Source organism: Perissodus microlepis, chromosome 18 (assembly GCF_051167445.1).
Source record: "Perissodus microlepis isolate ML-2025 ecotype Zambia chromosome 18, ASM5116744v1, whole genome shotgun sequence".
NCBI classification, from domain to species: Eukaryota; Metazoa; Chordata; class Actinopteri; order Cichliformes; family Cichlidae; genus Perissodus; species Perissodus microlepis.
The window spans coordinates 31,691,272-31,717,380 of NC_140478.1; the positions used below are offsets into that span (position 1 = coordinate 31,691,272).

General features: G+C 40.4%; 2 protein-coding genes and 2 pseudogenes across 5 annotated transcripts; 1 reads left to right on the forward strand and 3 right to left on the reverse strand.

Moving 5' to 3' along the window:
* Window positions 1–641: 641 nt before the first annotated feature.
* On the reverse strand, window positions 642–5,365 carry dusp28 (dual specificity phosphatase 28). Of its 2 annotated transcripts, none has more exons than XM_084912341.1 (3): window positions 4,543–5,365; window positions 3,192–3,611; window positions 642–1,677 (listed from the first exon to the last, which is right to left on the reverse strand). In XM_084912341.1, the coding sequence occupies exons 2-3, from the start codon at window positions 3,534–3,536 to the stop codon at window positions 1,576–1,578; spliced, it is 447 nt and encodes a 148-aa protein (XP_084768467.1). In that variant the 5' UTR covers window positions 3,537–3,611; window positions 4,543–5,365; the 3' UTR covers window positions 642–1,575. The 2 variants fall into 2 exon arrangements, with proteins under 2 accessions (XP_084768467.1, XP_084768466.1); XM_084912340.1 differs by having other exon boundaries at window positions 4,601–5,364.
* Window positions 5,366–6,069: 704 nt separating this feature from the next.
* On the forward strand, window positions 6,070–9,174 carry LOC146368573 (uncharacterized; annotated as a pseudogene). Its single transcript, XR_014797579.1, has 2 exons — window positions 6,070–6,329; window positions 7,395–9,174. The product of XR_014797579.1 is annotated as an uncharacterized LOC146368573 (transcript).
* Window positions 9,175–11,068: 1,894 nt separating this feature from the next.
* On the reverse strand, window positions 11,069–15,968 carry LOC146368574 (uncharacterized). Its single transcript, XM_084912267.1, has 2 exons — window positions 15,746–15,968; window positions 11,069–13,396 (listed from the first exon to the last, which is right to left on the reverse strand). Exons 1-2 carry the CDS (start codon window positions 15,873–15,875, stop codon window positions 12,393–12,395), a joined length of 1,134 nt encoding a protein of 377 aa, XP_084768393.1. The 5' UTR covers window positions 15,876–15,968; the 3' UTR covers window positions 11,069–12,392.
* Window positions 15,969–16,926: 958 nt separating this feature from the next.
* Window positions 16,927–25,083, reverse strand: LOC146368575 (uncharacterized; annotated as a pseudogene). The gene is made up of 2 exons (XR_014797574.1): window positions 24,674–25,083; window positions 16,927–22,353 (listed from the first exon to the last, which is right to left on the reverse strand). The product of XR_014797574.1 is annotated as an uncharacterized LOC146368575 (transcript).
* Between the last annotated feature and the right edge of the window lie 1,026 nt (window positions 25,084–26,109).

Sequence of the window (26,109 nt, forward strand, 5' to 3'; positions counted from 1 at the left end):
TCATTCAGAGGCTGATTCATAGAATATTAATATAAACTGTTACTTGATCTCGACATTATTATCAGTTTTATAAGGTGATTTAAACAAAAACGCTTTCAAATCTCTAACTTGTAACAACCTTTGACTTTACTATGACAACATAAAAAGTTTAAAGATTTCTGTTCTGGAAAATTTTAGCTTTTCACTTATTTAAATGAACAATTCCACGTTGGCATATGTTAACCTAAGTTCAAATTAAATCTCAGGTGAAGTTAAATTGGAGCCTCCTGGGAAATAATTCTTTGACAAATAATAAATGTAAAGGTTTTGTGTGAATTTAACAAGTTTTAACAGGAGAGGCTTAAGCACCTGGAAAGCTCCATATTATCGCATCTTAACTGAAACTCTCAGTGTAACATCATCCATGCTCTACAGTGAAACTGACCTAGGATCAGTGAGATAGCCTCCTAAGGTTACATCCTGTCAGAATAAAATCCAGGTGAGTTCTCACCTGAGTTCTTTGATGAAGATCGAAATCTCACGTCACGGTTTATTATCATCCCTGAGCTTCTTTGTGGATTTTTTTTAATGTTTCAGATCAAATTAAAGAGGAGCCTGACTCGTCACGTGTTCACGGGTCTGCATTATTGTCTGTGTAAGTGATTCCACCTAGAGGTAAAAGGTGGAACTGCAGCCACGTGTGCTCAGACTTGGACAAGAAAAGAAAACTGAGCGTTTAGACAGAAAATAATCATTCTTTTATGATTTTCTTATGATTAGTGAACCACTGAGAGGACAAACATAAAAATAATCCGTTTTTATACTATTTTGTTGCCAATTATGATTTAAAGTATTTTATTTTAATTTAAATAGAAGTATTGGCTGCAAAGTAATCAATAGTGAAACCAACGGTGAGCTGCAACCTGATAGATCACAACTGATAACTGGATAATAAATATACTTCTTAGTTCATATTTTGAACTTTTAGATATAAACCACATTTTCGCTCTTTTTGATGTCTTCATCTTTTATTTTCCACAAACTTGGTACAAATGTTGTCCTGTCTGTTTTTTCTTTAAGTGCTTTGTAACAAAGTAAAGGTTTATAAAAGAACTAATGTTATTGTGATTACGTACAGTAAATGAGCCTCTTTTTCTGTAGATGAACATCGTGTAGAGTGTATATTCAGTAGATTTAGGAGGTAACAGTTCCACCTTCACTTCAGCTTAGTTCAAATTTTATAGTTAATTTGTCTTCTTATGTTATTTGATTGATTTTTAATTTCTTTTTTAAAAATTTCTATACTTTTTCTCATCAGCTCCACTTGTTCAGTTTTTGTAATAAAAACTTTCCTTAAATATTGTTTTTATCAGGTCACATTTTAAGACACTCAGTATCCTAACATTAAAATAAGTTCAATACATATTTGTTGGGACTTCTTGTTAAAAACAGGCCGTAATCTAGAGGTTAATTCATTCATCTAAGCCTTAATTAAAGTGACGGCGTGTAAAATCCTGCAGAAGAGGAGGACGGAGGTGAAGAAGCTTCAGCACCGCTTCTGTTTTCAGCTGAGAACTCTGAGTTTTGTAAGAAGGATCAGGACTTTCCTCGTCTCCGCTTCAGCTCCTCTTCGTATCTCTGCAGCTGAGACATGAAGCCGGGGTTCGGGTCGATCACGTGACGAGCCGTCTTGACTTTCTGGGAAAAGGGAAATGAACAGTGACGAGCTCTGGTTGTTTCTAAGGACTGTGGTTGCTCTGCATGATTTGTATTTCTGTGCTTTACAATTTATTTTAATATTTTCTAAATATTTTTGTATTTCATAATTTTTTTCCTGTTTTCTGTTATTTGTTTTATGGACATATTTTTTTCCATTACCTGTCATAACGTTTGCAAAACTTCAGTCCTTCATTTCTGTCAAATCATAAAACTCATTTAATGTTTGAAGTTATCGGAGAAACTGTGGGAAAATATTTTAGTGAACAATATAACATCTGATTTAAACTCTAAATACAAATTAATAATAAAAAGAAATGATGATTAACAAATAGATCATGCATAAATTCAGTTTCTTCTCAACACAACAAGATGTGGAAGATTTTTTAAAGTATTTATGCTGTTTTTCAACAATTTTTTCCAAAAAATTGTAATTTTACGGTACAAAAAGCAAAAAAGACATTAAACAAAGATGTGTTTCTGTTGTTGGGGTTAAACAGATAGTTAATGTTATGAATATAGGTCAGTAAATATAATTAATTAAAATAACATTTTTTCTTTTTCATTTGAGCCAAATCTGCAGCACAAAACAGGATCAGGGGTGTCAGCCTTCAGAGAATGATTTGTTGTATTTGTCCCTTCTGAGCATGAATATAGCAACGCTCAGTGTGCAGCTCATCTTTCAGTGTTGTGTTCAAGGGCACTTTGGATAATAAAAGCTTCAGTGTCAGAAAACAAACCTCTCAGCTGCAGGTTGAGCTCAGTCCTCCACATTTTTGACCTTCATGCAGCAGGATTGGGCTGATTTAGACGGCTCAAAGCACAGTGAGACTTATACATAGGATGATTGGTATTTTAAAATCTGCAAAATAATACTTATTAAATGATAAACAAAAACTGTATGAGTGAATAACTCTGAAGCACTTTTTCTGTGACTTGTGTTCACTCTATTACTCTTTCAGTCCTCAGACCTTCATTTGAAGACTTGATCATTATTTATCAACACGTTCTCCCAAAGCGTAATGCTAGGTGACAAATCGTCAACATAGGTTAGGAAAAGGTTATGGTTAGACTTAGGGAGAAGGTTAGGTTTAGGGCTGGAATACATGGCTGGAACGTCTATTACCGCGGGAGCGTCATTCCACTGGATTTCATCCATAACCCGGTGCGGACCATAAGAACGCGGAAGGTCACCTTTCGCGTTCTTATGGTCCGCTGCGGGACGTGACAAAACGTCGAGATGTTACGTCTTGGGAGTGAGAACAGTATTTATGGAACCTAACAGCTCTTCTAAGAGTGAACAAACTCAGCAGTTTGTTTAATCAATGTCCAGTTTATTTTCCAATAAACAAAGTGTCACATTTATAATCTGCCTCACAGTCAGCAGGAGGAGTTCGGGGGCTGTGGAGGGTGGACAAAGTTCATCACTAACACCAGATGCCAAAGTTGTAACCTGTACAAAAAGTAAAGTAGAGCAGGGTGGGATAGATCCTCACCTGTAAGGCGTCTGTCAGGGACAGTTTGCGGTGCTTCATCAGGTAGGCGATGCAGATCGTGGCCGAGCGGCTGCGTCCGTTCTTACAGTAGACGACGCTGCGTCCGCCGCGGTTCGCCTCCTTCTGGATGGCGTCGGCACAGCGGTCAAAGTGGCTGTACAGGTCCTCGTTGGGGTCGTCGTAGACGGGTATCTGCAGCTTGGTGATGCTGCTGGAGGGAAACGGCTGCTGCTTGGACACGTTGATGCAAAGCGTCACCGCCTCCTGCTGGATGAGCTCGTCGCTGCAGGCTGAGCGGGCGTTACTGATGAACAGAGCGTTGGTGACTTTACACAGCTGCAACATCCTGGCCAGGCTGTGGAAGAACTGACCCTCGTGGGCTTCCTTACACTGTCAGTGAGGCTCACAGGTAACTAGTGCCTGGAGAGAGAGCGGTGTCGGGTTCAGCAGTCTATTTAACACTGAGAAAATGATTAGTTAGTCTCTGACTCTGTCACAGAGTTCAAGGCTACACCCGTCCATCCACTCTGACTTTCTCCTAAAAGTAAAACTAAAAGGAACAACATTTTCATTCTTTACTTTTAGTTATTATTTAAATGAATATCTTTTCTGCTTGCTGAAGTAGAAGTGTGAAGGTAGAGCCTCGAGTAACTTCTGATGCGCGTTTGTCAGCTTCTTTTTTTAACTGTACAGTGTTTCACTTGCTACATATTGAGCTGAATGTTTTACAGATATTACAGATTTTTGATTTTTGATTTTTTTAAAGAAAAAAATAACCTTCTCTTTACATACCAAGTCTTGAATAATCTGGTCGTCTCATATCTTAAAACTCTATCATGTTACTCCATCAGTCATTAACTTTTGTCTTCTCTCTCCTACAGTTTATTTTTTCTCATTGTTCTTCATGTGTTTCTCACAGAGGATTGTTTGATTACCTCTAATATTGTATTGTACAGCTTCTGCTGTTACCATATAAAGCGCTTTGTAGTGGTAGTGGTATCAATAATAACACATTTAATGTATTGAGGAAAATATATTTGCAAGATAAATCAGGACCTTATTCACTGGATCACATATGAGATTTCTTTGCTTTTCCTTGTCTGACATTTCTGTAAATAAAAGCTGGATAAAGTACACGGCAGGATATCAGCTCGCGCTACAGGATTTTTAATCACTTTGTTCAAATAAAATAAATGTAATCATTTAACCTATTGATGATTCACAAAGAAAATAAATCTTAGTTAAAGCATTTTACTTGGCATATGTCATCTCAATAATATAATAAAGGTACAGACATTAAATATTCTTTGTGGCCCCAGTGACAGAGATTTAAGATCTTCAGTTAACCTACAGAAACAGCAGGCGGTGAATGCCTCACACTCGCTGAACACAAGGACGCCGTGACTCACGTGCGGCTGATCTTCAGGCTCCTTCACGCTCAGTTTGTGCTTTAAAGACGCGCCATGTTCGCTTCGTGCTGACAGGAGAGCTCAGACTGCTCCGGTCTGTTCAGGCCTCCTCATGATGACCCGGAGCTGTTCTGACCCGCACACCGACACCACACACAGAACAGCGCACACACCACAATGCTGCTATATTTACCGCTTCTGACAGCTGCTCTGCTCTGGGTCTTAAAGCTGCTCAGATCCATGACTGTACTCTGACACTAAAATAGATGAATATTTGATTTTCATTTTATTTTATTATTATTGTTTTTATTTGTTTTTGGAACTGGGTTTGTGTGTACAAAGATTGAAATGATAATTTCAATTGAATTCAATTATAATTACAAATAAATTACATATAAAAAATAAGCATCTGTATTGTATAAATATTGCAATAATGCCATAAATAATTATGTAATTCTTTTTTGTTTGGATTTGTACTTTTAAATTTATATTAACTTCTGTCAGCCTTCATGCACTAGTACTTACTTTACTTTAAAAAAAAAACTTAAAATGAATGAAACAATGACTTCACCTCATCATATTTTTATTTATTTATCATCTTAATATACTACAATGCCAACAAAATAAAATAAAATAAATAATATTCAGTCAATTTCATCTGCTTACTTTGCTTTATTTTTTCCTTATTGTTTGTTTTTGATCCCCTTTTCAGAAAATGATCCCAAAAACAAATTATGTGCATGAAAAGAGTCTGTAACCAAAATAAATACATTAAGCGATGCGAGCAGGTAGAGTCATCGTTTCATTGTTCTTAATTTTTTATTTATTTATTTGTATTTTTTTTTTTTTTGGGGGGGGGGGAATTAATTAATTTATTAAAGAAATTAATGATTAAACTGTTATTGTTGTATATGTATTAGTGACATTTTAAGAAGAGAGCAGGCAGAGTGGAGTGGGTGGATGATTTGTGACTGAAGGAATGCATCACGACTGAAGGAGAAGGTTTACACGATGGTAGTAAGAGCTGCTGTGATGGCTGCTCAGGTGACATGACACGTGACACATACATGATAAGCTGTAAATCTTATAAATGTTGCAGTGATGATTTTTAGTAAGTCTTTAAAAGACAAGTGATATGACACCGTGACAGCGACATCAAACAAGTAAACACGCTGTTAGATTATGGTATAAGACCATTCCAATATTATACAGTGAAAATGGAAATGATGGCGGCCTGCGATTACTTACTTTCAATAACTGTGCCAATACAAAAAAACAAACAAACAAAAAACAATAATAAATTAATTAAAAAACAACAACAACAACAAAACAACAACAACAACAACAATAATAATAATAATAATTATTATTATTATTATTATTATTATTATTATTATGTAACAAAGAAAGTTTGGCAGTAATTTACCGAGAGCGGAACTTTATAAAACGTCTCAGCTTCATTCAGAAACTTTAATGGTGCAGCACACAGCGGAAGCAGATTCAGGAGAATCCGGAACTGTAGAAGGACTTGTGCTGATTGTTTAATCGAAAGTAAAAATGTCCACAGTGGAGTTTCTGATCAACTTTGTCAACGAGCGGCTGTCTGCTGCCGTGGATGAAATTTTCACGGTGTTTGAAAACACGATCGTCAAATACGAGCAGGACATCGAGCGGCAGCGCAGGCTGCTGGAGAGCTTCTGGAAGCCGGAGATCAAGCTTCAGAGGATCGGTAGGCTAACCGGGATGAATGAGTGTGAGCCTGCGGGAGCTCCGAGCTCTTTATGTCAGCCTCGCAGACCAAAGTAACAATAGTAATAGTAATAATAATAATAATAATAATAATAATAATAATAATAATAATAATAATATGAGAAATGTGGAGTTAAAAGCAGACACCTTCAGCTTTTAGAAAGATCAGACTGAGGTCAGAGCAGCAGAGACGCTGACGGCTCAGCATGCCCACAGGGAGGTAACGTGGCTCCGGCTGGTTAGCGGTAGCGGGCTCCTCAGGTCTGTACACTTGTAGAAATCACCATAACTCACTGAGTCTGTCACAGCTTCTAACGCCAGACTTGTAGTTATGATACAGCACAGCTGGGTGGTGTAGCTCAGCAGCTCACCTGCTAATCAGAAGGTTGGGGGTTCCCTCTGGCTGCTCCGGAGTGTCTGTGGGCAGGATACTGAACCTGAGCTGCTGACTGTTGGATAGGTGCAGAAAAGTGTGTGTGACAGAATGGGTGAATGAGACATGTTGTAGAGTAGAAAAGTGCCATTAGGACTTTTTTTGTGTGTTTGGTTTGTGAAATTGGATCAGAAGGAAACTAGTACCTGCACTTAGCTGATCTGTACTTGTACTCTGTACTGTATTAAATCTACTCTGCAGGTACGTTATAACCAGATCTCTCTGAAACCCAAGTCACATCAGTTCCTCCTGTGCACTTCCAGCTACTTTTTCAACAAAGGTTTTGAATTAATCAGAAAATAATCACTATCATCTCAAAATAAAGACTCCCTGAAGCTCCTGGAGGGAGCTTGTCTGTTGGAATGGACGCAAGAGCATTTACAAAGATGTGGAAGAATATGTCAAATATGTTTACCTCTTAAAATTTCCCCAGCAGAGTAGGGAGGCAGAATAATGCCCTGGCATCTGACGGCTGGCACAGCTTATATGCCACACCGAGACGCGACCACAAGGTCTCAAACACCAACACAGAAGTTTAAATCACCTGTTAGGTCAGGATTGTACTCTGTGGTTATTTATGGACTGTTACTAACATTTATCTTGTCCCTGCAGACCACCCACAGCTCCACGTCACTGCAGCAGAGAAGGTTCTTCCTAAAAAGCGTCTCTGTAACCAGGAGAGGAACTGCAGCCTGAACCAGGAGGAACCAGGGCCTCCTCGTGTTAAACAAAAACATAAGAAACTGTTCAATCAGGAAGAACCAAAGCGTCCACAGATCAAAGAACAGCACAAACTCAGGAGGGAGGGAGTGCAGTCGGCACTGAAGCGTCACACCGAGAGCTTTGTGGTGACTCCTGTTTATGAGGAACATAGAGAACAGGAACCAAACGATGGCCAGATTCTCTTCCACAGCTCCCCAAACTGGAGTCTGATAGGAAGCAAGCACGTGAGGTCAGGATCAGCCGCAAACATGGACGAGAAACAAAGAAGGAAGCGCAGAAGAAAGGCCAATGAAAGAAACTGTAGAAAACTCTCACACATCCAAGAGTCAGCATAAAAAAGTCTGCAAAATGTGAAGTGGGTAAAATAACTTTATGAAAAAGTCCCAAATGCTGAAGCTTCCCAGGATCCGCACACGTGAAGCTGCACACGTGTGACACATAGTTGTAGGTTGTAAATTGTCACTCCACACAAGAAGTTGTGTTCAAGCAAGATTTGCACTAAATGTCACAGAAATACAGCAAACGTGTATTTCAGGCTGCAAGAAAGCTGCACGAATACAACACCTGCTGGAAAACAAGGCGACCTGACAGCGTGAAACAAGCGTTTGGAAGCCCACAGAGATCACAGTGGGTTTAGCTGCATGCTGGAAAAGGCTCAGTGTCCACATTAGAACCCACAGAGGCTGTGCTTTCTCAGGCCTGCGAGAAACGATTTAAACGTGAGCTGCCTTACCCCGTCACACCTGTGGGGAAGGATTTATCATCATATAAATATCTTTGGGGAAAAATATGTTTCGAAGTCAGTCACAAGCATTTCACAAGTTTCAAAGATTTTTATTTGCAAATAAACTGCTGAACGAGTCGGTGTTTGCAGAGGCAACGTGTGCTGGATCTCAGCTTCTGGGTCAAATCCTGATTGTTGCTGATCCGTTCCTGCTTTATCGCAGCTCCAGGATCAGTTTGTGAGCTTCTGCTCTTCCACCTGCTTTTTAAGGTATGACCAAACTAACTGTCAGTACGATGACCAGCTGAACGTTTTCCAGCATATCGTTATACAAGAAAGTGATACCAAGCCGCTCGGAGGAGAATCAAATGAACATTTTGGATCTGTGACCAGGAAACTCCTGGGATTTACATACATTTGATTTATTTGGCAATAAAATTCTTTTAAAAGTGTGAAATGTTCCCTATGGTTCTCGAATACATCATAAAATCATGTAAAACGGCAAATTTGTGCCAGTAAAAAAAACCTTTTGACCAAGTCTATAAATGCAGATTAACAGAGCGTGCTGTGAGGTCATCTTTGAGTTTCTTTGAGGTCCTGGAGGAAACGCTTACACGTTTGCACCACGTGTGTAGTTCCTGATGTCAGTATTAGAAACAAATTAGAAACAAATTGTAAATATTCCGTTCTTTTTTCTTTTGTTTTAATAAATGAGGTGAATTAAAGACCGAAGCTCTAAATTCTAAATAATGAGTTTGTTACTGAGTAACTGTGCATGTCCTTTCAGCTTTGTTTATTTTATTAATCATGTAAAAATGCATTAGTTGTACATAGATTGATACGTCTGATGTTTTGAAGATGTTTTGTCATCTTTTCATTGTTCAGGTTTTTTAAAGTGACACTCGAGTTCTGGACGTTTTCTTTAATAAATGATTCACAAAGCAACAGTCGGCTCTCTGGGATCCTTCATCGCACTCGCGAGCGCTTAAGTCAAACATGGCGTCTCCTGCTGTTTCATCACTAAGCCCACACGTTTACAGATGTTTTGCTGTGGCCTCCATGTGAGAAACAGCTCATCGTTCGTTGGGCACTCAGCAGCTTTATTCTTGCGAAGCTCAGATTGAAATGTTGTTTTGACTAATAGACAGCAGGGGGCGCCTCCTCACATGCAAAAGGAAGCAAGAAAATGAGCCCGCTCTTCTCTTGACCTCTGACCTCAGTAAATAATTTCCTGATGAGTTTGTCACAGAAACTGCTCCTGTGAATTCTGTGGGAAGGGTTTCAGTCAGAACAGCGATTTAACGGCTCGCCTGAGGATCCACACCGGTGTGAAGCTGTATACTTGCAAAACATGCAGGAAGTGTCTCCAAAATCACTCGAGCTTAGCGAGCCACGTGAGAATCTACATGTGGGAGAAACTGTGCATCTGAAAAAAAAAAATCTATAGAGGTTCAGCTTCATGACACCATTCGAGAGGATCATGAGAGTCCACGCAGAGGAGAAGCTGTATTCTTGTTAACTGTGCGGGAAACGGTTCACTCAGAGCGGCAGCTTGAAGGTCCACATGAGGACTCGCATGGGCAGGAAGCCGTATTCCTGCGGGATGTGTGGGAAAAGTTTCAGAAGCAGCAGCAACCTGCCGGTCGACACGAGAACCACAGAGTGGAGAACGGGGAAGCTTCCAGGCGGGACGCCACAGAGCTGAAACATCAAATCACAGATGATGGAGAAATCATCTGTGATTGAAATGTCCATCACCCAGAGTCAGAGCGCTGTTAGAGGAGTTATGAATGCACCAACCCAGTATTTGGACTGGATATTAGTCTGATGACAGAAACCGGGTCAAGGGTCCTGACAACAGCTCAGTCTGTGGGCTGATCTAGTTTTTTTTAGCTCTGAGCTGTTCTGTGTTTCACAAGATGACTGCAAAGAAATAAAGTCCTGTTTTCATTTATTGTTTTACTTACTTTGAACATAAAAGAATGATTCAGTTTCTTCCTCATAGTGATGAATAAATCATTTCATAGGTGCTGATGTCAATACTGGAAAAGTTCAGTCAGTGTATCTCTGTGAAAATACTGTCTTCAGTTTTTAGAAAATATCTAAAATACATTTAAACATCATGCTGTTAACTTTTCTAATATTTAAAATGTCAGCAGCTCAAATTCTTGGTATAAAAATGAGACGTGACAACAAAATGAACCAGGAACTGAGACCGTCGCTTATTGAAAAAGAAATCGGCGCCTTTTTTTAGATTCACGCACCCTGTTTGACACATGTGAAGAACTGGTGATATTCTTCCTGCCTTACAATGTGTAAGATTCATGAAACAAGGTTTGTGTGTGTGATTCAACCCACAACCCGCCGTTTTCATTATATTTATGCTCATTATAAAAATGTCTTTTTCGTCACAGAGACCTTTCGTATTTCAGAACTGTCTCATGCACAGAGACCAAGCTGAACTTGAACTTACACGGCCGGCCTGAGGGCGCCTTGGTGTTCCCCGAGACGAGCTGGAGGAGGTGGTGGTGGAGAGCGTGGTCTGGGCTTCTCTGCTGAGGCTGAGCCGGCCCCGGATAAGCAGAAGCGAATGAATGGATGGACATTTGACATGTTTTCTATGTTCTATTGTAATGTGACCTGTTTTTACATTTTACAGCCCATCCAGACTTTTAGGAATTGGTTTTAGTTTTATGACTCACACGATTTTCACTTACATTTAATCTTTTTGATCCGATTCTTCTGGCAGCAGAAAACCTTCGCACCAGTCAGACTTCATGTTTCTGTCATTAAAAATATTTACAGTCATTTCAGGGTAATAAAAAGACAGCTCTAAAGGTGTTTTCATATTTGTTTAATGCTGGTTTAAAATGCAGGCTGATGCTAATAATGCACAGCATCTTTCATTCTTTTTATTACTTTTAAATGTAATTTTGGGCTTTGACCAGCAGGGGGAACTAAACTGAACCCTGATAAAACAAACAGACAGGCTGACTACAATGTGCAAATTTTAATCAGGTGCCTCAGATGGAAACATAACGTAAAACCAAACAACATCATTTATATTTCATATAAAATCTGGAAAATTTCACACTTGACTCATAATTAGACGGTTTTTCTGTACAATAGCTCAGTATGTTTAAATAAACCATGCAACACTCGTACTTTAAATATTTTCAGAGTTACAGGCCCTCTAAGTACACAGAGGTGGGGTAAACCGTGGTCCTTATCAGTTCACCGTGTTCTTCCAGCAGGTTCAGGAGAGAGAAACATTAACAGAGGTTTTCAAGTCCTTAATTTCAGATGAAACATTAACACCTCACACATTTAACAAGATCTTCTTCATTTTGACCCCCTTCACTCCTGTTGTGTAGCTTCAGTTACCCTTGCAATACAACAAAGTTATACAATTACTACTATTATGACACCAGGTGATACTTGGAGTATAAATTACTGTTAGGTGAATGAACCTGAGTAACTGGTGCTAAAAGAATGATTGTTATCCAATGTCTACATCTAATATTGCCTCAGCTGCATGTCCCAATCACAAACACTGCACACAGGAACAAGCTGAGACAACGTGCTCTGTAAAGACATAAAACTATTTGAAACAGGAGCGATGTAACACAGAATGCAGTCATCTGAAAATCATTTGAACGTTATATCTGCCTGCAGAAAGCACACTGACAACATTTCAAATGTTGTACAGGCCTCAGAGTACAACCCACTGAATCCATGACATCATCATACTCCCTTACAAACATCCACATGTTTCAATAAGACCCATTCAATAAAAACTGAAATGCACTTATTACAGATTCACCACATCTACTGGACAATTTGACGAAGATTGATTGTGCAGTCTGACACGCTGATCCAGGCCCAGGCAGCTTCATCGAACACAGCCTGCTATACATTTCTGAAAAATCGCTTAAAAGCTGAAAGCTCTACTTAACGACTTCTGTTCCCAGACGTATTTTCCACTCAGACATTACAGGCCTGACTTTCCTCCTGAGAGTCTGTGGGCTGTTAAACTAACACTGAGTGAAACTCTTCCCACATGTCTGGCAGGACTTCTTCTCCTGCACGTTTATATTCTCATGTGTGCAGACACGTTACGACGATTGATGAAGCTTTTCCCACACTTTGCAAGAGTATGGTCTCTATCTATTGTGAATCCTCATGTGGACGTTCAAACCGCCGCTTTGAGTGAAACTTTTGCCACATATTGTACAAGAGTAGTCCTTCTGGCCTGTGTGGATCTTCATGTGTCGCAGCAAATGGCCACTCTGCCTGAAGCTGTTTCCACACAGTTTACAGGAATACGGTTTCTCGCCCGTGTGGATCGCCGTGTGCCGTTTGAACGCTGAAGCGTCAGAGAACTTTCTCCCACAGCTCTTACAGATGTGCGGTTTGTCACCCGTGTGGATTCTGCTGTGGACGGTCAAATCACTACTCTGACAGAAGGTTTTCCCACATATTTTGCAGGAATACGGCTTCTCTCCCGAGTGAATTAACGCATGCCGTTTCAACGCCGATGACTGAGAAAAGCTTTTCCCACAGGCATTACAAAGGTAGGGCTTCTCGCCTGTATGGATTCTCATGTGAATCAACATTTTATCTCGAGCTCGGAAACCTCTCCCGCATGTTTCACAAGAAAACGGCTTCTCCTCTGCGATGCCACTTTGGTGATACTTCATTATATAAAGCTGATAGAACTCTTTCTCGCAGGTGCTGCAAGCGTACGGCTTCTCTGAGGTTCTGTGTTGGTTCCCGTCATCCTGAAAGTCCTTCCCACAAACGTCACATTTACTGACAGAGTCACTGTTTCTGTGACGGCTCTGCTTTGGTTTCAGCTCTTCATTTCTAGTTGATCCTGAGGCTACATCAAAGCTTCCTTCGTTCAAGCTCTCAGTTTCAGGAGAGCTGGGAGAGCGAAGCTGATCACAGTTTGATTCTGACTCGCTGAGGTCACTGTCCTCATAAGCAGGAGTCACCATAAAAGTATCGATCTCCTCCTTTAGTAGGAGCTGCTTTCCCCCCTGACTGATGAAGAGTTCTTCCTCTTCCTCTTTGATTTGTGGAGGTTCTGGATCCTCCTGGTCCAGACTGGAGTTTCTCTCCTGGTTACAGAGCTCGTCCTCATTCTGACTGACACACAGAAGATCTGAGGGGACAAACGGACACATGAAAAGTTCCTAGTGTGACGATTACGTTCTGGGGAATGTAACCACATTTTTTAAACCAGCAGGGACAGTGTTTTTACCTTAGAGAGTTTTGAAAAGTGTTCTGCTGCTCTTAATTTGAATATTTCTTTTTAATTCTACTCACTTCCTCACAAGGATTTGCCCTTTGCTCAGCCTGCAGTGTGAGTAAGATTGTTGTTAATAACTTACCTGGTTAAATAAGGGTTACCCTTAGTATAAATTGGCATTACATGAAAGTACTGCATGTCCCCATTTTAAGTTCAGTTGGTCTCTCTTCCATACAAAACACAGATGTTTAGGATGTGAAGTCATAGCTTTTTATATATATATATATATATATATATATATATATATATATATATATATATATATATATATATATATATATACACATACACACACACACACACACACCCTGCCTCATTTTGGTTTTTAACAACTTTTAAACACAGAAATTTACGAGAAAAAAAAAATCACTTTTAGTTTAAACAAATGATTTGTGTCGACAGACTTCAGGCCAAACATGCACCAAATGGGCAATACTACAGGACCACACCTGCTAATCTTTAAACTCAGGTGTTTACAGTCCTGCTGCCACAGCTGTAGAGATATCAAGCATCTAGCCAAGCAGCCCTCAAACCAAACAACAGAATGTTTGGTTTGAAAGAGCTCACTGAATTTGAGCGTGGTGTTGTAAGAGGATGCCATCATTGCAACACGTCAGTTTGTGAAGTTTCGTCCTTCCTGGTTATTCAACAATCAACTGTTGATCAGATTACATAACACATAAGTCACCGATACTATTGCCTCAGTAAATGCAGAGCTCCAAACCAATTTCTTCATATTTAGATAGGAAATAGAAGGTGGGTACTGTGATCAGTAGAAACATGTGCAAACATATGTGGAACTAAAGTAAATAAGGCAGAAACAGAGTTTGCACAACACACGACTAAAGCAAAGATTCTGCACCGTATTAAATCAAAGTGTAATAAAAAATAAATTAATGCAGCATCTAATGATAATAGTAAAGTACGTAAGTATAAAGCAGCTCTTTGGAGGGGCTCCTTTTTTGCAACGCTACCTAAACCTTGTGCTAAAGTAATGTAATAATAAAATAATATCAATCAATGAGAATATGTAAACTTAAAATTTTAACTAAAGTTAACTTAATAAATGTGCTCTGCTTAAATCACTCAAGTAGAAAATGAGCAGAGAAAAAGAAGGAAAATTTCCTTTGCCTACATAGTAAGGGGTGACAGGAAAATGAGTACAGTCGGAGGTTAAAGTGGATTTAAGCAGGCTGTGAAAGCCTAAAATTGGTTGTAGTGGCTCAGCTCAGGGAAAAAGTCACCACTGCTGTTGAGTGCTCCAGTAGAATTTCTTTGTGAACAGGCTGTGATCAGCTGATCCAAGGTTTACTGCTTTTTGTGGATTTACACAACTGAATTTAACAAGCAGATGTTTCATGACTTGTCCTGCTCCATCCTTTTGCTCGTCATGGTTGTTGGAACGACTGCAGCACGGTTTAGAATCAGCTTGCTAAATTCACAAGACCTTCCCAAAAACAAAGGCCATCTGGATGAGAGCAAATTCCCTCATCCATTCTCTGCTGCTCATCTGTATATACACCTTTCAGCAGTGATGGATTCTTTCCAGATGTGGATGCTGCCAGTTCCACAAGCACTGATTCACCTCCCTCCATACATCAGAGAGGCAAGCTTTTGAACTGAACACTGGTGGTCATTCTCATCTTTAGTCTAGAGGACGATTGTGTTCAATTTAAATTACCATTCGACCAAAATGGTTTTCATTCTCCCTCGGTCCATTTTAAATGAGCTTTGGCAGCATTTCTGGATCACGGTACAGCAAACTGTTCACAGACATGATTTCTGGACGTTTTCCTGAGACCATGCTGTGATTTCCATGACAGCATCATTTCTGACCTGCTGCCAATTAAGCTAATTAGATACAAAATGTTCCTCCATCTGTTTCTTCTTAGTATCACCTCCATTTTCCAGCCTTTTCTTTCTCCCTTCCCAACTTTTCTTTGAGCTGTCAAAAATGATTTTGTCTTAAAATTGTCCATTTCTCAGTTTAAAGACTTGATGTGTTCTTTGTGAATAAAATATGGGTTTATGGGATGTGTAGACTATTGCATTCTGGTTTTATTTACATTTTTCACAGCAGCCAGCTATTTGGGATTTGGGTTGTATGTAATTTGGCGTTTCTCTCTCTTTTTTTTTCTCTTTGGGAAATACCTGCAGCTCTCTGCTACCCCTAAAACCCTGCAACATGTCATCGTTTCTTACCGATTCTGTGTAACTTTATCTCAGGCTTCCAGCTGATGTCCAGCAGCTCCTCCTGACAGCGGACGAAGGTTCGCTCCACATCCGTCTGACAGAGTTCATGAGCCGGAGGAAAACACTGAGCTGAAGACATCCTGCCTCCAGCTGCTAACGCTGCTAGCGCCTGCGCCGCTGCTGTTTACGACCCGAGTGTCACACTGTCGAGTTCCGGCAGAAGAGAAGGGAGTGAACTGTAGTTCCGCCCGTGCCCGTGTTTTATTGGAGCTCCACGCTGAGCTCCCACTTTTTAAAGGGATTCGGCCGTGAAAGTACATTTTATATTTCAGAAAATCAAGAAGTTTAAGATTTAGAAAGAGCCAGCCAGCTGCGCCCATAAGAAAACATTTAATTAAAAATAATAAGTAACTAAATAAATAAACAAACAAAAATAAAGGAAAGGAGAAACATTTGCGATCGTTTAACAGTGAGCTACTCATCTCATAATGCACTGCACATTAGTGTGCCGATGTTCCTCTTTTATAGAAAACTATATTTAAGAGCCTGCAGGTCTAAAAAGACTCCCGTGTGATATTATACAAAGTTTGTTTCAGTATTGATGCACTGACTGTGCAGTATTATTTCTACAATGTTCCTAGAAAACCTAAATGTGTTACTTTATCTCATCTTTAATCTTCTTTTTAAATTTACAGTATTACCTTTTGTGCCAGTGACAGAGTTGCACTATATTTTGTTGTATAGAATAACATAATAGGCGAGCACACTGGTGTGGTGGTTAGCTCTGGTGGCTCACAAACTAACCACCACACTCCTGCACCTGGCCAGGTTCTTCCTGTTTGTGTGGATTGTCTCCAGCTTCCTCCCACACTCCAAAGACATGGGGTTAGGTTAATTTAGGTTCATTGGTGATTTTAAATTACCCATAGGTGTGAATGTGAGTGCTAATGGTTATCTGTCGCCCCACAACCCTGAAAAGGATAAATGATAACAGTAATAGAACGACAACAATGCTATTCTGTTGTAATGATTTCAGCCTCATGTCAACACTAATGATGGTGAGTCGTCTCCTGGAACTCTTCATCCTGTCATCTTAAAAGTTTTCCACTTTCAGACTTTATTGAAACACCCAGATTAATCACCTGGGTAGACTTTCCCATCTAACAAGAAACAGTCCACCAGCAGCCAAATCAAAGTTTCGACATGTTTATTTTTTAAATATAAAAGATTGCTGTTATATCAAATATGATACAATATATGAATTTAGTTGTTTATGATGCTTTGGAAAAACAAAGAAACACCTGAAACACAGCTCGTTAGTCGGCTCAGATATGATGTTACTGTACAATAAACCTTTGTTTTAAACTTAGATAAAATAAATCACCACAATGCATAATGGATTTTTACAAGATGGACAGGATTACATAGAACTTCAAATGAATGACATTTTTCAAAATACTTCTGAGAAAAAAAAGGATTACATTGATATTAAAGGTTATTTGTCAGCAAAACTCAAGCACAGAAGTTAAACCTCATAATTAGCAGACGTCTTCATTCGTTTGTGATTCTGTAACAGTCGTTAAGGATAAATTATTTGACACCTTAAAATTCGCACACTTTGTTCTGCCTGACACAGATTTACACTTCATTCAACCCGTCTCACACAACAAACTCTTAAACATCATCACTGTTAAAGTCAGAAGGCACTTGGAGTCTGAAAGCTCTGCTGTGAATTGTGCACACTCAGAAATATTTGATGAAAGGGATGTTTTTTTGAAAATGTAGCTAAAGAGACGCTCCTCTGACCCGACAGAATTACTCACAAGTTATTCCAGAAGATTATCCGACCCTGCTGAACTCGGCCCGGGGTTTAGTGTTGGCTAACCCACCATACTAACAGGATGGTCGTGATTTTTTAAGATCCCAAAGTCATTAAATTTTAAAGAACTGAAGTGTTTATGTGGCTCTTTTTGGTCTTGAACTACAAACCTGATAGGATGTACTGTTACAAGCAGACTGCTGTTTGCTGATCAACAGCAGACGTGTTTCTAAGTCCCAGGTGTCAGACCGGTAAAGTATGTGTGGAGCTGTGAGATGAGACGCTGCTGTAAAACCAGGAGAGCCACAGACGACTAACTCAGACACCTCTGTGTGAAGTTAATTAAAATAAATAAAAATGAGGTGCAGTGCAAACCGCTGGGGAACAGCCAGAACATCACAGGTCTGTCATTAACTGTTAAAGTCTGTGTGGGAACGGCTTCTGCTTGAAAAACAAATATTGACCGACTGAGTACAAAGTGTAGCTGCATTAGTCAGATAAACAGATTAGATAGCCTGGTCACAGCACAGTGGTACAGTGGTTAGCCTGGTCACCTCACAGAGAGAAGGTTTTGGGTTCAAACCATCATAAACAGTCTCATCTCTTCTTGTGTCAAAGGCTGGCTCCTCTAAATTGGATGGCACAGCAAAGAAGAGCTGAGTGTAACAAAAGGCCTTCATGGGGGTAAAAACAGCAAAATTATAAATCTTATTAACTGTTTATATTGGTACTGGGACATACACAAGCTCTAATTTCATAACTGGATGTGAATGTTTCAAATACTGCCAAGCAGCTTTCATCTCTGATACTACTGTCCACTAGGGCTGCCACACACGATTATTTTGATAGTCGACTAGTCACCGATTATTTTTTGCGATTAGTCGACTAATCAGATCATCATCCATTGGACGTAAAACCTACAGCTTATTGCACCAGCAGCATCTGCTCTTATATAACTATCATTAGCTTACAGCTTGAAGTGTTTAAGGTATGTGCTAACTAAAAATAAAGACAAGATGATAGTTTATTAAATTTTAATGAAATTTGCAGATTGTTTGGTGAAGTTTAATAAACTCCTTGCTATCTAAAATATAACAGGACACCGGAGTATATTCTCCAGCATCTCACACTTCTGATAATCAGCTGTCTGCTTGACGTTTATTCAGCTGTGTAAAAACTATAACTTTAATCTCAGCCAAACCGATTTACTCAGGAACAAATAAAATACTAAAAAAGGCAAAACAATAACATTTTTAAGTTATCTAAGTGACTTATATATCATGTTTAACCTGAGTAGCGAAAGACGGCGGTGGGTTTGAAAACGATCTGCCGGGAGTCCGGTGTTCTCACGGGCTCTAGTGAGCCTTGCCCCCGGCGTCGGAGCGCTTTTGAAAATATGTGTCTTGATAAACTGAGCAGATATTTGAGGTTTACACAGTTACATTCTCGCCTGAACATATGTTAAACATTTATTTTGTGACCCAGAAAGAATAATAAGAGTAATATTAAAAGCAGTGCAGTGCTGCCATCTTCTGTTTCAGTCCGTTATTACACTCTTAAATCCTACTACTCATTCCTGCGTCTTTGGGATCTTATAAAGCTTCAAACGACGCGTCGACTATTAAATCAGTCGTCGACGATTTTGATAGTTGACGTCATCGTGACTAGTCGACTAATCATGGCAGCCCTACTGTCCACCAGTGTTGGTCAAGTTACTTGAAAAAAGTAATCAGTAACTAATTACCGATTACTCCCCCAAAAAAGTAATCATGTTACTTTACTGATTACTTATTTTCAAAAGTAATTAATTACTTAGTTACTTATTAAAAACACGATTTACAACCTGAATAGGTGATAGAGCGATAGATCTTTCAGCCCAATTCTACTTTTTCTGCATAATCCATCATACAAAATGTAATCAAATGGAAAAGTCTCTTTTTAAAACTTGTTTTATTAGTTTTAACCTTTTAACTTTATGCATCAAGCAAAAATGTAATTATCTGCAACATTCTCTGACTTGAATAAATTAGTTTAACATTTAAACCTATTTTCTGCACATTCCAGCACATAAAATAATTTTTTTTGTGTGTTTACACTCACTCTTTCAAATAGATGCAAGTAAAACACAGCAGAAAATAAATAACATCAAAGACTAGCAGTCCTGTTGATCTATTTTCAACTGTAAAGCAGGAGTTGGGTAGGCGGAGGTTTACCCTGGTGCAGGTGTGCCGCGGCGGTCAGTGGAAGAATCCGCGAGTTTCTCTGTGAGTTTCCCATTACGTGGTAGCGCACTCGGTGCTTGCTTGGAAGTTTAGGGGGTTTATTCGCTTTAAAAAGAAGTTTTCTTCCCACGCACAACGGACACTAATGTTTTTGTCACTTTTTATGGAATCAAACTCAAAATAAGGTCAGTACTTCCACGCTTTAGACGCTGCACGCTCATACTCTCTGCCGCACTCGATATATGATGAACTGTTGATCTGCACACAGCTGTTGTCACGAACGTCGCACTCGCTTACGTCACTGTCATGAGACATTCTTGCAAAAAAATCACGGTTTTAGTAACGCAGTAACGGAGCGTTCCTACAGGAAAGTAACGGTAATCTAATTACCGTTTTTGCAATAGTAATCCCTTACTTTACTCGTTACCTGAAAAAAGTAATCAGATTACAGTAACGCGTCCACTATAAAACACTGAACCGTGTTCTGAGGAGGGGCTGATATTAACCATTCAGTCGGAATGATGCCGACAGGAAACAATCAATAAGCCACAACGGACTGACTTCAACACCGCAAATGTGACATAAAGTCACATCACATGCGGCATAACGTGCTGCCTTCAGGAGCAGCAAATGCAGAAGAAGGAGGATAATGAAGAAAGTGCAGATGTGCACCTAGAGAGCAGCTGTTGGACCTTCACTGAGGGCCATCTGAAGCTCCGCCCACACACGATGGCATTGATTATTCAAGGCTAACAGGTGTTTTTACCTGGACACACAAAACATTGTAGCACAGAGTTTGAAAGTAGAAGTCTGAGAGGAGTTTGTCTCACAGCTGCACTTCATTAACACAAATGAGCCAGATGTTGACTGATTCAGAACAGCAGCATGAAAACATGACATCACAGCTAACCACAACATAACAAGCATGTTTAGGACTGATTCTGCATCCCTGTGCCGAACACATGATAGCAGAGCATAAGAACAACTTATTCCAAGTGTTTTGTCTTTGTGTTTTCTCTTCTATGAGGACATTGAAATACTTTATATTTTACATCTTTCTGGCTTAATCAGATTAATTATCTGGTGTTAAAATGTTAAAAACATGCTCTGGCATTTTAAAGTTGTTAATTAAACTTCCTGAAAGTCAAAAATATAGAAACTGAGCTAGTCTTTGACATTCTGCAGTAAAATAGATGGAACTGATGCCATGACTTAAATAAAGTATTTATAAGGAGTCACTACTACCTCCTTAAATAAAGGTTACGCTGACTTGTTGCACCATCTTGTGGTACAAAGTGGTATTGCATGAAAGCACATCCCAGCCTTATTGCGCTCTAGTTGATATCTCTTCAGCACAACACACAGATGTTGTGAACATAAAATCACAGCAGTTTTTGTGACTTTAAATTACCACAAGCATATTCATAATATTTTTCCCGACAGGTGTTTCAGGACCCTGACATCTCACCTGTATGGGTTCCCGTAGCGACCAGATTGTTATCACTCCCCCTTGGTGCCTTTCCCACATTTTTTGCAAGCGTGCGACGTCTCCGCTGCGTGCGTTCCCATGTGGTTCTTTAGCGTTGCGGCGTATTTAAATCGTTCCCCACAGGTGTTGCAGTGGTAAGGCTTCTCACCTGTGTGCGTTCTCATGTGAACAGTTAAATTGCTACTTCGACTGAAACTTTTGCCACACGTTTCACAGGAGTACCATTTTTCACCTGTGTGCGTTCTCATGTGAACTGTCAGATTCCCGCTCTGAGTGAAACTTTTCCCACAGATTTTACAGGAATACGGTTTCTCACCTGTGTGGATTGCAGCGTGTTTTTTAAATGCGGATAAGTTGGTGAATCTTTTCCCACAGGTGTTGCAAGCGTACGGCTTCTCACCTGTGTGGGTTCTCATGTGAACCAACAGAGTCGCACTGTGCCTGAAACATTTCCCGCACGTTTCGCAGGAATACGGCTTCTCGCCTGTGTGGATCGATGTATGCCTTTTAAGTGCCGATAGGTCAGTGAATCTTTTCCCACAGGTGATGCACAGGTGTGACTTCTCACCTGTATGATTTCTTTCGTGATATTTCATGAAATAAATCTGATAGAATCTTTTTCCACAAGTGCTGCAGGCGTACGGCTTCTCGCCTGTGTGGATTCTGTAATGTTTCTTCATTTGGAAATTATACTTGAAGGTTTTTCCACAAACGTCACATTTTACAGACTTTTTCCCCACGTCAGGTTTACGCTGACTCTGTGATGTGACAGCTTTCGCGGTGCTTCTGGTACGCTGATGTAGCTCCTCTGGCTGTGGCTCTGCATTTGTCGTAGATCCAGAGTCCACATACTTGTGCTGAGGTTCACTGAGGTCACTTTCATCATAAGTAAGAGTCACCATAATTGTCTCGCTCTCCTCCTTCAGGATTATCTGCTCTCCCTCCTGACCGGTGTAGAACTCCTCCTCTTCCTCTTTAATCTGTACCGGTTCTGGTTTCTCCTGGTCCACAGCAGAGGCCTCTTTCTGCTTACAGAGCTCGATGGAAACCTTCTCCTCCTCTTTGCAGTCATCTTCCTGTGGAAGGTCTGCAGAGATAAAAGGGAGAAAGAATTAGTTCATACTGTGATACGACAAGGTTTGTTCTGATGGACGATGACGTCTCGGATTGATGAGGGTCAAAGTGACTGACGATACCTCAACAATTAGCACGATTTTTATGCAATTTCCCCGATTGCTCATTATGAAAATATCATGTTTATTCTGATATTCATAACAAATGAAATCTGCTTTGGCTTCATGTCGCTCCTCCACACGTAACCAACACCTGCAACACAAATGTTTCTGAGCATGTTTGGGCACAAGTTCACGCCCAGACCTCTGCTCAAGTTAAGTCGTGTGTGGAGTGGCAGGTGACGATCCATCATCATCAATTGAGAGATAACAGGAAGATATTTTTGACAGCTGGACCTTTTTTTTATTGTTTTTTTTCCCGAGCATCTTGTGACCACATTTACTCAACTCTTTAACTCTGAAAAACCTAAAATCTGAAAATCTACCTGTCTGATTGTGACCACTCACATCGGGGCTCTTGTCTTTGATCCCACTGAGTTCTAAAGTTGCAGAAACAGAGAGAGGCATCTGCAGAGTCAACGGCCGAGTGCTCATTCCTGTTACACGTCTTTGAAGAAGAACTTCCTCTGGGTGTCCCTGCCTGCAGCACATGTGCAGCTGATGCACCGTAAGGTTAATTCTCCACAGATGAGTTTGCACAGTGATGAAAAACAGGCATATAAAACCAACCGAGTGTTTTCTTCATTTATTTTATCCCAGATGTTTCCACAGACTAAAGTTTTCTTTTGTTTCAAGAACAAATGAGAGGTTTGTGTTATTGTAGTTTAGTGACTGGGAGTCAGTCTCTGCGCTGATCTTCCTTCATCCTCGGGTGCTTTTAAAGCCTTACACTCGTGTATAGACGCAGCTGCCACCTCAGTGAAGGTTAAAGAGTTACCGACATAAATGAGTATCCTCACAGAGTGTGACCATCAACGATCTGCTGGCTCCTTAAACTGGTACTCACACATCAGCACTTTCAGGTCCTCTGCTCCAAGCAGTACTTTCATACTTTTAGTTAAGTCATTTGTTTGAAACACTAAACTCTTAAACTTGCAGCCACTGTTCATGCAACCCAAGAGTGTACAGGGCTGTGAGCCTGAAAATCATCATCGTTGGTTCCTAGTCCAGTTTTATCCACAGCATCAAGGTCATGGGCAGGTCTTCTATGGGCAGTTCAGACCATCCAGAAAGGTCTCTGTGCCCCCTCTACATATTACTACTACTGCATATTCTACTGAAATACTTCTACAACTAGAAGTAAACTGAAGTGATAGTGTTTGGTAATGACAGAGTTAAACATCGTCAGAGTAAGATCAAGCTAAACCTCATTCATCTGTAAAAGTCTTTAAAGCCTGAACAAAAGGAAACGAGCAGAGATGAGACACTTACACAGTCTCAGTGTAAGCGTCTCTGGCTCTGTCCACCATCCAGGGGAAGAAACCTTTTGCGCTTGTGCAGTTTCTGGCTGTATTTCTCTCTCAGTGCACTGAGACAGAGAGCGCAGGGTCACGACATGTCCAGTGTTATTGAATTACCCAGGATTACCCGAGTGCAGTGACAGCATCAGCCGTTTGCCTCTCTGCCATTAAGGGCTCGGTGCCTTTCTATTAGAACAGATACTGTTACTCAGCGGTACTTTTATTGTTTCGATACTTAACTTTGTCTAAAATAATAAAATGAAAGTTGTGTTATTTGTAACATAAAATAAAGGAATCATCAATAACTGCACATAAAAAAATGTTAGGGCAATATTTCTGTTTCATGTGTTTGAAAGAAAAAAATTAAAATAAATTCTAATCAGACTTTGAAAAATCCAATAATATCAGTAATAATCTTGTTCTCGTGAGAACTCTGTAGTACTGGCTGAGTGTCACATTAGGTGACAGTAATCTCTCCAGTAAAACCTGTTAAAGTTTGTCCAGATCTTTGAAACTCTCTGGTTAGTTACACATGAGCAGTTACTGTCACTGGTTTCTGGTGTTTTCCAATAAAACCAGAGTGAATTCATACTGGAATGATACAGCACGGTCTCTGGCATTTTCCTGCGGCTGCTGGCTGGGTTTTACGTGTGCACCGAACCACAAATGTCAGATTTAAAATATATTTTCATTTTAAATTGGAGAAACTAGTCAAAGTCACCACATTCCCGCTTCAGCGGCTCCTTTGTCAGCGGCTCCTCCGCGCTCTCCGCCCCGGGCTGGACTCACTCTGTGACGGCTAAGCTAACAGCGTCCGCCCGGCCTGAGAGCGCAGCGCTGGTCCTTCTCCTCCCAGGCCTGCTGCCCCACGTACCTGCAGAGTCTGCAGTCCAGCTCAGGGCCCCGTGCTGCTGCTGGAGCTGCTCCTCGTACTGCAGGACGGTTTTCTCAAACTCCCTGAAGATTTCCTCCGCTGCGGCGCTCAGACGCTCCTTCACGAACAGCCTCAGATGCTGAAGAGCGGACATGGTTCCTCCAGCAGCTCCACCGAGCCTCAGCGATACAAAACACCGTCAACCTCCAGCTTCCGACGCCCACACAGCCGTGAAGTTTCAGTCCACTTCCGCCGGAAGCTGCTTTTCCTCTAAAAAACAAAACGCGCTCTACGGAAGCTTAATGCATTCACTGGCCAAGAAATACAAATTAAATTTATAAACATTTATAACAGAGTTTTTATGAAAGTGCTTTTGTCTTCTTCTGGCCGCTTCCTCATCATACACAGCAGTAAATCCTCGCTCTTTCTCGCCCTATCCTTGGCATCCTCCTCTGAGCTCCTCCTTTCCGCCTGCCTGTCAGCTCCATCTCCGGGATCCTTTGGTCCTTCCAAACCAGCTCAGCCTTGCCTCAGTAACTTCATCTTCAAACTGCTCCCCCTGAGCTCCCCCTCTGATATACTCATTTCTGACCACAGGTATTTAAACCCATCCACCTTCAATGCCTCTGGGCTCATCATTGCTTACTAAAATCCCCAGATGCTCTTTGGGATTTTAAGATATGTTATTAATTTGGAAAAAAGGGACATGATTCTTTTTTAAATCAAGCGAACGGATCACTTCTGTCTTGTGAAATCAGGAAACTTTCTAAAATAAAATAAAATAACAAAACAAGTGCTTGAAAATGTTTCCTCTATAGTGACTTTAATAAGCACAGGCCTACAGTATGTGGTGGAGGCACTGACGCTTAAAAGTAGAAGAAAGCAGCAGTCACGCATCCTGTGGATGGTTTGTGAAGTTGTCTCCAAAAGTTGATTCTGTTCATCTGGACGTAGCGTTTTCATGGGAGAAACGTTTCGTCGCTCATCCAAGTGACGTCTTCAGTCTCTGACTGCAGGTTTCCCCAAATCTTATAAACAGGACATTTGTATAATGACTGAAACCAGCCCACTGAGGGAACAATGGGCTGGGAGGTCAGTTCATCATGATTATGCAAATTCTCAGGACCATTGATCAGTGGTTGTTGATCAATGGTCATGAGTCCCATTCACAGAGAGTTGGGGAATGGCTGCAATCACAGGATTGTATGATGGCGAAAGATGTACCCTTAGGCCCCCTCCTCGATTCAGAGATGGTCTTTCCTTTTTCACGTAAACGGCCTCCTTTTCTCCCACTGAAAACGCTACGTCCAGATGAGCAGAATCAACTTTTGGAGATTTACTTACCTGGATGTTTGATCATGCATCAAGACGTTTGTGAAGTTGTGTTTGTCCTGTGGACCAAACCACTGAGAACGACATGAGGGGAGTTTATGTTT